Source organism: Vicia villosa, linkage group LG4 (assembly GCF_029867415.1).
Source record: "Vicia villosa cultivar HV-30 ecotype Madison, WI linkage group LG4, Vvil1.0, whole genome shotgun sequence".
Classification (NCBI taxonomy): Eukaryota; Viridiplantae; Streptophyta; class Magnoliopsida; order Fabales; family Fabaceae; genus Vicia; species Vicia villosa.
In genome coordinates this window covers 29,161,367-29,172,789 of record NC_081183.1, presented here as the reverse complement: position 1 = coordinate 29,172,789, position 11,423 = coordinate 29,161,367, and the positions used below count along the sequence as shown (strand labels likewise).

Below are 11,423 nucleotides of genomic sequence, written 5' to 3'. Positions count from 1 at the left end.
GATACGATTATCATATCATGTCTCTTACTTTGTGCACTAAATAAGCTCTAAATATTTGAGTGTTTCAGCTTTCTAAAAAAAAGTATAGTTTTGCTTATATTTAATTAAATAAAATTATAAGGAATTTTTAAAAAACTTCTAAAAATAACTGATTTAAATATTTTTCATTAAAAGTTATTTAAAATATCTCTTCCTTTTACTATAGGTGTGTTTAATTTGCTAAAAAAAATGAGAGATTGAACAGAACAACTTTTGTATATTGTTTGATGTAGAAATTTATCATGGGGCACGATAAAAATATGTGGCAAGGGACAGGACAAAAACATAAATTCTTGTCCCTCACTAAATTATGGGACAACTTTTATCCCAAACATAAATTATTAAAAAAGATAAAAACCCAATTTTTAATCTCTCTTTATTTCATATTTTTATGTATAAATATAATATAAATATTTTATTTATTAATAAAGAATATTATAACAGTTTTTTTCCCAGTGCATAGACATATCAAATAAAGTAGAGTAAAATTTTTTTCTCTTCATCCGTTTTCTTCTCCTTTTCATTATTTAATTTTTTTATTCATGAATTTCAAAATTTATATAACAATAAAAATATTATAATAAAAATTATATTATTTCGTGCATAGATATATCAAATAAAGTAAACAAAAAATTGTTCAATGCATCGGCCATCAAAAACACAATACAAAAAATTGTCTTGTATTGTTCTGTACTACAATCTAGTATTATCATGTCCAATGCTTCTTATTTTACAAATCAAACGCACCTTATAACTTTATTTGGATAATAAAATTTCAACAAATTAATTAAATTTCCTTTAACTATAACTTTTTTTAAAAATATATATTTTGAAATTTTATATGATTTTCATTATGTTGTAATTTTTAATAAATCATATTTATGTTGCTGAATAGAAAATTTAATCTTTTAATTTATATAAAATGAGTTTGAATTAACTTTTACTATTTTGAGTTTTATTTTAATATTTTTTGTAAATAAAAAATAATAATTTTTAAAAAAGTAAAATCAAACAAATCCTAAAACATTTAAGACCTAGTTTCTTTATAAAATACAATAAGTAAAGCTTATTAACTTTAACCATTTTAAATAAAATTCAAATGATCAAACCTTTACAAATTCTTTATACCAAAACAAAAATGTTTAACATTAATATCCTACCAACCATTTTCCTCCCTCCCCTCTAAAATTCAAAGATATAAAGGAGAGATTAGAGATGTTGCTAGTTGCATGCATGAAATGGCTAAGAAGGCAGTGTTGATAGGGTGCAACTATCCAGGAACAAAGGCTGAGTTAAATGGGTGCATTAACGATGTATGGAGGATGCATGAATGTCTCATTCACAATTATGGATTCTTAGCCGAAGATATCACAGTTCTCATTGACACAGATTGTTCTTATACACAACCTACTGGCAAGAACATTCGATTTGCCATGTCTAGGTTGGTACAATCGGCTCGGCCCGGTGACGTACTATTTATCCACTACAGCGGTCATGGCACTCGTCTCCCTGCCGAAATCGGAGATGATGATGATACTACTGGCTATGATGAATGCATTGTTCCCACAGATATGAATCTCATCACTGGTTAATTTTCTTACTTCCTTTTACTTTTTAAATAGAAAATAGTTTTTTTTTTTTAACATTTAATATTTGCAACACTAATTGAATTGTCGCAATAACATAATAGCGACGGTTTAACCGTTACCAATTTTAGTTGGTATTTTTGTTTTGAATGTTAATGCATGGTTGTAACCGTCACAAATGCGAAGTTATGATAGTTAGTATTTTTTGTGAGAACTTAATAATTTATAGTGATACTAAATATTTTTAAAGAATTTAATAATTATATTTGTAGTGTAAGTTTTTTTACACGTACATCTAATTAAAATATTAAGATATCTATTTTAAATTAACTTTTAAAATATATAAATCAATATCTATTAGACATAATTTAAGTTGACACATGGATAAAAAATCTGAAATCTTTTTAAGTCTTATATATAATGTTTAGAATAGCAACTAAACACTTACATTGTCAAACATTTTATATTTAACAAAAAAATTACTCTCTTCAGTCTTACCTATAAAAAAATGATATTAATTAAATAATCAATGTATATTATTTGAAATATCAAAATGCATTGATTATTCAATAAATCTGTAAAATGATGATATATCTTTGTCAAGTCATACTAATTTAATTTTTGCTGTGAAACAGATGATGATTTTAGGGAATTTGTAGCAAAGGTACCTGAAGATTGTAGGATCACAATTGTATCAGATTCTTGTCACAGTGGTGGATTGATTGAATTAGCAAAGGAACAAATAGGAGAGAGCACACATGAAGGAGCACCAATTTCACCAATAGGCTTCAAAAACATCCTTCACAGAACTAGGGAAGATACACTAGAATCTCGTGATATTGAGGACGAACATGATGGACTTCATCATGGGAACCACAACTATGTGAAGAATAGGTCTCTACCTCTTGCAACTCTAATTGACATACTAAAGGAGAGATCTGGGGAAGATGATGTAGAAATTGGAAAGATACGGCATACACTATTTCATATCTTCGGCGAAGATGCTAGTTCTAAAGTGAAGAGGTTCATTGAGTTTTTCTTGAACAAATTTCAACAGGGATGTGGTGAGAGTGGAGGTCATAATGGGATTTTCGGGATGGTGAAAAACATTACCCAAGGATTTCTAAATTATAAGCTTGATGATAGTGATGAGGAGAACGAAGATCCTACCAAGCATAAAACTGTGGAGAATGGAATTTTACTGAGTGGTTGCCAAACTGACCAAACTTCTGCAGATGCAAGCCCCGGTGGAAATTCAAAAAAAGCTTATGGGGCTTTTAGCAATGCCATACAAGGTATAATTGCAGAGACTGGTGGTGTAGTTACAAATAGACAGCTTGTGTTGAAGGCTAGGAAGAAACTTCATAGGCAAGGTTACACTCAGAAGCCTGGACTTTATTGCAGTGATGACAGTGCCAATGCTCCTTTTGTGTGTTCATTTGATCGAGAGTGATACATAATATGTTGATTTTAAAGTACTTTTATGAGTTTCAAACAATCAATAAATAGTTACCGTATGATGGAGCATATGATTTTAAATAAATAATGTGTACTGTGATGCAATCTAGTTCATATTTCATATTTGAAAGAAACGGATCTATGTCAATGATCATCTTTATTTATGTACAATTTTATTAAGGTTTAAATAGTCACTTGGTCTCTGTAAGTTGGTGTGTTTTTCAATTTGGTCACTGAATCTTTTTTTGTTTGGATTGCATCCTGATATGTCTAATCTTGTTGTTTTAAGTCTCTAACATCAAGATGATGTTAAAAAAACGCTTATGTGTGTATCAGAGTTGAGTTGGATTTATTTTTTTAGTTTTATATTAATTCTCAAATTTATTACATGGCAAATATGTTGGATGGTATATAAAAGGAGGGACGAAAACAAAAATTGCAAATATTACATCTTCTTCTTGTCAGTGAGTTCTGCTACATGTCAGCTGGATCTCATTGGCTTCAACACAATTGCTTTCTTCTTCATGTTCACATTCACCCATGGCTTCATCCTCCGTTGGTAACGTAACTCCGTTTCAAATTTCGGTATGTGGTTGCAATAGACTTATGAGGATTTTCATTTCAAATTCATCTTAAAACCCTAAAAGAAAAAAAGAGAATATGAAGTTGGAAAACAAAAGGAAAAAAAAGACAATTTCATATTCAAATTTATGTTTTTCATCCATGTAGGTTTTTATGTTTTTTTTGATAGAAAAATGCTATTTGTACACCAAAGTGTACACCTACACCGTATGTACGGAGGCATTGTTCATGTACGAACGGTACTATTCACCGTCCATACATGAACAGTGCAATATTATATTAATATTTTTTTTTACGTTTTTTTTTAAATATTTTTTTTATGTTTTTAAAAAAAATATTTGACAATACCTGCAGATTTATTTCCGGATTTACCTACGGATTTGATAATACCTGCGGATTTTACTTGCAGATTTACCTACGAATTTGACAATACCTGCGGATTTACTTGCGAATTTACCTACGAATTTAGGTAAATCCGCAGGTAATGTCAAATGCAGGTAAATCCGGAAGTAAATCTGTAGGTATTGTCAAATATTTTTTTTAAAAACATAAAAAAAAAATATTTAAAAAAAAACGTATATATATACATATATTAATACAATATTGCACTGTTCATGTACGGGCGGTGAATAGTATCGTCCGTACATGAACGGTGTCGTCTGTACATGAACGGTGTCGTTCGTACATACGGTGTAGGTGTACACTTTGGTGTACAAATAGCATTGCTGTTTTTGATATTAGTCCCTTTAAGTTTATGTGTTTTCTAAATTGAGTCCATGTACGTTTCTGTGCTTTTTGATATTCGTCCCTAGGTGTTTATTGTTTTTCATCCATGTTTATGAATGACCGTGTTAGCTGGAGTTTTCGATACCATGTCATTAATGAAAGAAAGAAACTATCTTTTATGAGTTTTTGAAAACACTTCATGGTTACTAAAGGCCTGTCAAAGTCACTCCTTATAGAGGAAAGTGTTAGACGTGGACTTAGAGACATTTGCTAAGTTTTGTAGTTGGTTCGACGAGTAAGAGGAGCGTTCGAAAGGGAAGTTGAGTTTAAACAAAAGACCGTTAGAAACGGTTATCATCGATTTAGTATATAAGTAGTCTTAGAGTTTAGAATTTGTGTATTTTATTTGTGTACAAAATCTCACTAAAAACTCAAAGTATATGCGTGTTGAGAAAAGAGTCTTATGAGAATGTACGTGTAAACACCATTTTATCTTTTTACAATTTTATATAACTTATCATTTCCAGAATTTACATTCTTATCATTTCCAGAATTTACATTCTAGTAATTTACTTTTAATTGCCTTTACTTTACCTTCTTTATTAGTTTTCAACATTACTTTAAAGAATTACGTAAATTAAAACAAACATTTCAATAAGAACATGAACATAGTTGAAGTTTTCTTCATTATCAAGAATAAATTTTAAAATAGTAAGCACATGTTCTAGGATCAATCTAGTCGATCCTATGAGTAATCCAAGATTCTTGTTTTTGAAAGACTAGCGCTTGTTTACCAATTTTCACTGTAAACAAATTGGCACGCCTAGTGGGACACTGCTTTAATTACAAATTCTTTATTTTTGTACAATTTGTTACAAAATTCTTCATTATCCTTTAGTATTTTACGTTGTTGCATGAGACTTAGAAGTTGTAAAGTAGCCACAAACAACGAACAAATACCTAGGAGAAGACGTGTTAGGAAAATGGCAAGTTAAAGTCACCCAACTAATCAAAATTCCCCTAACAATAATCAAGTACCACCCCCAGTCTCTTCGACAGGGGGAACTACGGTCTCATCGCCTGTATTAGACAACATATCGTCTTCCACAAGTTCGATGCTAGCATAGTCGAATGCTCAAGATGGTCCTGGTTTTACTTACATAGGACCACATGGTCCACCAGGGACCCCTTACCGATGGGCAATGTTTCCAAAAGGCCCTTAGGGCCTCCAGTTTTTCTTCTCCTTCGAATGGTCGTGAACAGCCTTATGGCATGCCAACTACGTTTATGGCAGGTTTACATAATTCCACTTCGACATATTTAGAACCTAGAATGAATGTACCTTTCCCATTACAAGGTTATAGGTCTTCTGTTAATAATCTGGGTCGAATTAACCAGCCTTTTGGGGCAGGATTTTCGTCCAAATGCCAAATTTCACAAATAAATTTGCAATAGTAATTAGACAGCAAATGGACGAAAGAATCATGACATGGTCCAAATGCTTGCAGAGACAATGGGTACGATCGCCAACCCTTTGATCCAAAATACTATTGAGGCGAACCAACAAATGGCAACACAAATGACGTGCCTTTCTCAATTCTTTGGTGTGCCTCAACCCCCTCCACAACCCCAAAGGGATTGGATAAGAGATAATCAGGGGGAAATACTTGAAGAAGACCAAAAAATAAACCAAAGTCAGCGAAATACACCCTAGCCAAATATGGTAAACCAAAGGGGATGACGAACCCCCAAGGGTCGAACCTCTCAGGCAAGAACAACAGATCCCAAGAGAAAGGGGGCCTAGGGTAGTGATTGTAGATAGAAACCAAAATGTTGATGAAGTTGTACAACAAATCAGACATGATAATATGGCAGCAGACAACAATTTGGAAGGCACGGTCGAAAGAATCATGGCTCGAAATGGTGTAAATGTTGTCCTTAATAGGCCAAGTTACACTTCGCCTAAAAATAAATAAATCCTTCAGTCAGATGTACCCCCTAGATGGAAGGTACCCAAATTTACCAAATTCTCTGAGGACACTACCAAGTCTACTGTCAAACATGTGTCTAGGAACTTAATAGAATCAGGAAAAATTGCTAGAAATGAGAATCTTAGAATTAAGTATTTTCCAATTTCGCTAACAAAAAATGCTTTCACTTGGTTCACTACATTGCCAGCAAGTTTGATTCATGGCTAGGCACAATTAGAGAGATTGTTCCATGAACAACTTTACATGGGACAGACCAATATTAGTTTGAAATAATTGGCAAGTGTGGAGCTAAAGTTCAATGAGCCAATAAATGACTATTTGAACAGGTTTCGTTTGCTCAAGGCCATATGTTTTACTTAGGTGCCTGAGCATGAATTGGTTAAAATGGCTGCAGGTGGTTTGGATTATTCCATTAGGAAGAAACTAGATACCCAACACTTGCGAGACATGGCCCAACTGGCTAATAGGGTTCTAGAGATAGAGCGTCTAAAAATAGAGAAGGCTAGAGCAAGAATAATAGAAAAGAAAGAATAGCCTACATTAAATATGATAAAGGCGGACAGAGTTGCTATGAAGAGCCTTTCGAAGTAGACGAAGGCGAAATAGACCTTGCCAAACTTAAGCAAGGACCCCCTAATTTGTGTAGGGTCTTAGCGCTTTCAAATGGTAAAAATACGGTTGAACCAGATAAGGGAGATAGATTCCCTAAGAAAAATTATACTTTTGACGTCACAAAATATAAAGGAACAAAGAAAAAAGAGGGGTTTTTGCTAACATCATAAATTCTTGGGCCATAAAACATCTCAATGTTTTCTTTTCAAGGATCTTGTTCAAAAGGCAATTGTTGAAGGAAGGCTCAAATTTAGGGACAAATTGAAGACCCAAATGAAAATAAATGTTGATCCCCTGCAAATAGCTAAGGCCAATTATGCTGAACCATTTGAAATTAACATGGTTGCGGTCACTGAAGACTGTTCCCAGGAAGTGGTTATAGTCGAAGCAGAGGTTGTCACACAAGGAACTGCTGAAGGTTCCACCTAGGTGTTAAAGACAAAGGAAACTACTGATGGTTTCATACAGGTTGACAAGGTGACCAAGCCTACTGAAGGCCTTGTGGTGAAGTTGCATGATATGGGCATCACTGAAGGTGTTGGTTTTAATGTCAATATGGTCGAAGTCTCACAGAAAGCTGAGATGGAAATAGATGAAGAGTGTCATACCCCAAAATTTGCTCTCTCAATTTTAAAGACAAAAATCTTCAAGTGTCAAAATAATTGAAGAGGATATCCTAAGCTTCCCGACAAATTCAAAATTATTCTCAAATAATGAAAATTGAGAAAATTATGGCTGGTGAAAGTTGGGAAATTTTGAGTCGGTGCATAAAGTCCAAATTGAGCAAATTCATTATTGGGCCACAGTTTTAATCCAATCACCCCTTAAATTATTTTATTTCAATTGTTTTGATTTATCCATTTAAATAATTCAAAATAAGAAAAATAAAATAAATTAAGCTCTTAGTGAGGTCCAAGCCCATTTTCCTTTTAACCTAATATATTTTTATAAATAATTAACAACCCTTATTTTTAACCATTCACCAACCATTCACCTCTACAAAATTCTCCATTCCCGTACACTAACAATCAACAACTCTCATAATTTTACACCCATCCACAAAAAAACCTTTACCGTTGTTTCTGACTGTTACGAATAATCTTCCGTCACTCAAATCCGGTTGCAGCAGAGTGATAAATTTTCCAACCTATCAACCGAATGCTGAAACTACTGTTTCGATTTGCTCCGAATTTTTTCCAGAAGTTCATAAAAAAATCAATTTGCTCAAAATCGCAAATTCCTCGTTTTTCTATTTTATTTGATTTAATTTCTATTTTCATATTTTCGAAAAAATCTCAAAAAATTTGTAGTTTCGTTATCTTATTTTATTTGATTTATAATCAGGTTTTTACATATTTTTTATTTTATTTTGATCACTTTTCTATTTTTCCATTTGTTTTCTTAACCGTAATATTGCAGTAGTTTATGAACAGGTTTCCTATGGATTGACCAAGTGGAAGGAGCTTTATCGCTTGACCACAAGGGGTACCTCAAGGCTAATAATTATTTTAGGCTAATTAATTTAATTTTAGGATTTATTAACTTTTTTTATAATTTTAATTAATTTAGCCAAATTAGGTTTTTAACCTTAGGTAGGTGTTGCCCATTAACATTCGTTTAGGTTTTTAACCCTGTAGGTTTATTTTACCCATTAGGCTAACCTTCAAGATTTAGGGTTTATCACCATAAAAACCTCTAACCCTTATTTTCTTTCAACTCGATTTTCTCTTCTCATCTCTTATTCTAGTGTATGTCGCATGCCTTTAATTTATTTTATTTATCTATTTTTGCCATTTAAATTCTAGAAAATGTGTATAGGCTTGCCAAGGTTTTTTTGTAATAACTTAGGGTTTCTATTATTTTGCCTCCATTCCTCTGCAGGTCTTTATTGTAATAGTTTAGGATTTTATTTTCTTGCCTTTATTTTTCTGCCCTACAGGTGTTTATTGTAATAGCGTAGGATCTTTAATTTCTGCCTTATATTTCTGCGTGGTTAGTAATCCTAGGGAGTGCAAGCCTATTTAAAATGAATTAGACCACTTGTTTACAAGATAAAATATCTGAACTGAATCACATGATTGTGCCACACACACACCTTTAGGGTAACCCTTCTTATGCTGCATGTTGCCTTTTAATTACGATTCTAAAATAGTCAAGCCCCTCGATTCCGAGGATACCTAAAGCAAATGCTGCCTTAATTTATTGAAATCATCATAAGATTTTGTCCCACGATGCTGCCTCGAAAATAAGATGATTGTCCCATTGCTAAGGTATCCTCGCCTGTTGCCTAAATGACTATTATATCCTTCCCTAAAGACTACCTACCCTCTATATGGTAGGGACAGTTTTATGGCAAAGAGTACTTCCTCGATGACCCTTTACATTCAATGAAAGGACTTCCTACCCTCCTATGGTATGAATAGCTCTTTCAAACTGAAAAGCTTAAAGAACAGAAATCTTAAAATTAAGGTAGTTTCTACTAATTGCTTGCTCTGATTTAAATTCAAAAATCTTTTTTCACAATATCTTTTCAAATACTTTCAAAAACAAAGCTACGCTTATTTACAAGCTAAAGTCCTTAACAATATTTTTCCTAATCACACACTACACTTCAAACATTTTGAAAACCAAGTGAGTTAAGCAATTAAGAGCCCATGGATAACCATGGCTATAAAGCACTACGCCAAATTTGTCTTTTAGAAACGCATCTACGAAAGCGCTTTTAGGAAAAGCGCTGCTATAGGGCTCGCTAAAAACAAAATTAAAAAACAAGAGAAAAAAGCGCTGGTAAAGGGGTGGTTATGAAAGGGCTTTTAGAAAACGTTGCTATAGGGGTGACTTATGAAAGCACTTTATTAAAAGCACTGGTAAAGGGGGGTATGAAAGCGCTTTAACAAAAGCGTTGGTAAAATGGGGGGTATGAAAGCGCTTTACTAAAAGCGCTGCTATAGGGGGGTATGAAAGCGCTTTAGTAAAAGCGCTGGCGTAGCCCATTTAAAATTAAAATTTTTAAACAAAACTAACAAACACACGCGTTAACGTTCTTTGCCTCTCAGAACCCTAAATCGTGAACAGCACCACACCACCACCGCTACCACCACCAACTATCACCTCCTCGATTTTGTTCGATTATCTCCGATTTCGATTGTTCTGTTCCATCACAAAACACGTTAAAGTATTTCGATTGTCTCCGATTCTGTTCGATTGTTCAAGCTCGATTAAAGACTTCTAAAATTTCTTCATTTTTTCTGCAAACGCTCTCTCCTACGAAGAAGCTCTATTCGCCATCTTTCTATCATTTTCACTGTGTTGAAGCTCAAGAGGAAGAATCATAAGGGTTTCTTGAAGTATTCAGAGGCATTGAGTGAGTTTATTTCTCACTCTCAATAGGTAAGTTCAAATCTGAGTTCTTTCATCTCTAGTATTAAGATATGGATTTAGGGTTCATTGTAGGGATTAGGATTTGATTCTTCTGCAGAAAATGAAATACAACTCCCATACTCTCTTCTGCAGAAAATGAATGATAGAGCATTTACAGGTTGAGTTGTACCATATACTGACATTAAATATATTCTCATTTGAATCATAGAGATAGTCATAGAGATAGTCAAAATCACTGAAAATTGATTTTTTAAAATTCACTAGAGATTATAAGGGTAGTGTAAGTGTAGTCACTAGGCCTTAGAGATTCTTACAAAGTCTTTCAAAAGGTTTTTTTCTGTTCTTTTAGCCTTTCTATATATTGGATAAAATAAAAGTCGGTGGCGACTCTTGCTATCCGCAACATTTTCTAAAAGTCAGTTCTCCCACCGTGTTATAAAGAGGCCAAAAGACAAGAAGAGTACAATTAGGTAGTGTTCCCCAATAAATCTGAGAGTATGCTCGAATTTATCTACAGGTGTTAGAAAAAGAAGTATGAAGTCATGATCTGCCCAAGATGTAGCGGCATCTTCGACAAAAAGGCTGCTAAAAACATCGAGAGATATAGAAGGATTAAGGAGAGAAGGAATCAGAAGAAAGTGAACAATAGGTATACTTTCGACAAGAGGGGAGTTCCTAGAAACAAGAACCAAGGAGGACAAGGAATGCGTGCGAACAACAAATACGCTTTCAAGTAAACTGTTGAAGCCCCAAGGGGGAAATGGGTTAGGTCTGCTAACAGGTGGGACCAAGACCAGGCTAAGTGGAAAAATTTCAAAGTTGGAAAAGGGTCCTCTATGGAATATAGGAAGTAGTTTCAAGTCACAAAACAAAAAACATATGGATCAAACAATTACAAAGGAAAAAACCCGATGTCCCGCTCCTAATGGCGAAAAGAGCAAAGGAGGCGAAGGAATGAGAGAGAAGTCAAAGATAAGATGGTTGTAGAGTCAAGTAGCAATGTGCTAGTGGGTAATAGGAAGGATGTGGATAAGGAAAGTGAAAGAGT

General features: G+C 33.5%; 1 protein-coding gene across 1 annotated transcript; it reads left to right on the top strand.

Moving 5' to 3' along the window:
- Positions 1-1,277: 1,277 nt before the first annotated feature.
- LOC131599009 (metacaspase-5-like) lies at positions 1,278-3,144 on the top strand. The gene is made up of 2 exons (XM_058871532.1): positions 1,278-1,626; positions 2,261-3,144. Exons 1-2 carry the CDS (start codon positions 1,278-1,280, stop codon positions 3,076-3,078), a joined length of 1,167 nt encoding a protein of 388 aa, XP_058727515.1. The 3' UTR covers positions 3,079-3,144.
- Positions 3,145-11,423: the final 8,279 nt, after the last annotated feature.

Bases quoted from the DNA above. Each gene is read 5' to 3' on its own strand.
- LOC131599009 (XM_058871532.1), top strand. From the start codon at position 1,278: ATGGCTAAGAAGGCAGTGTTGATAGGGTGCAACTATCCAGGAACAAAG. The intron at 1,627-2,260 runs GTTAATTTTCTT...GCTGTGAAACAG, and splicing joins AGATATGAATCTCATCACTG to ATGATGATTTTAGGGAATTT.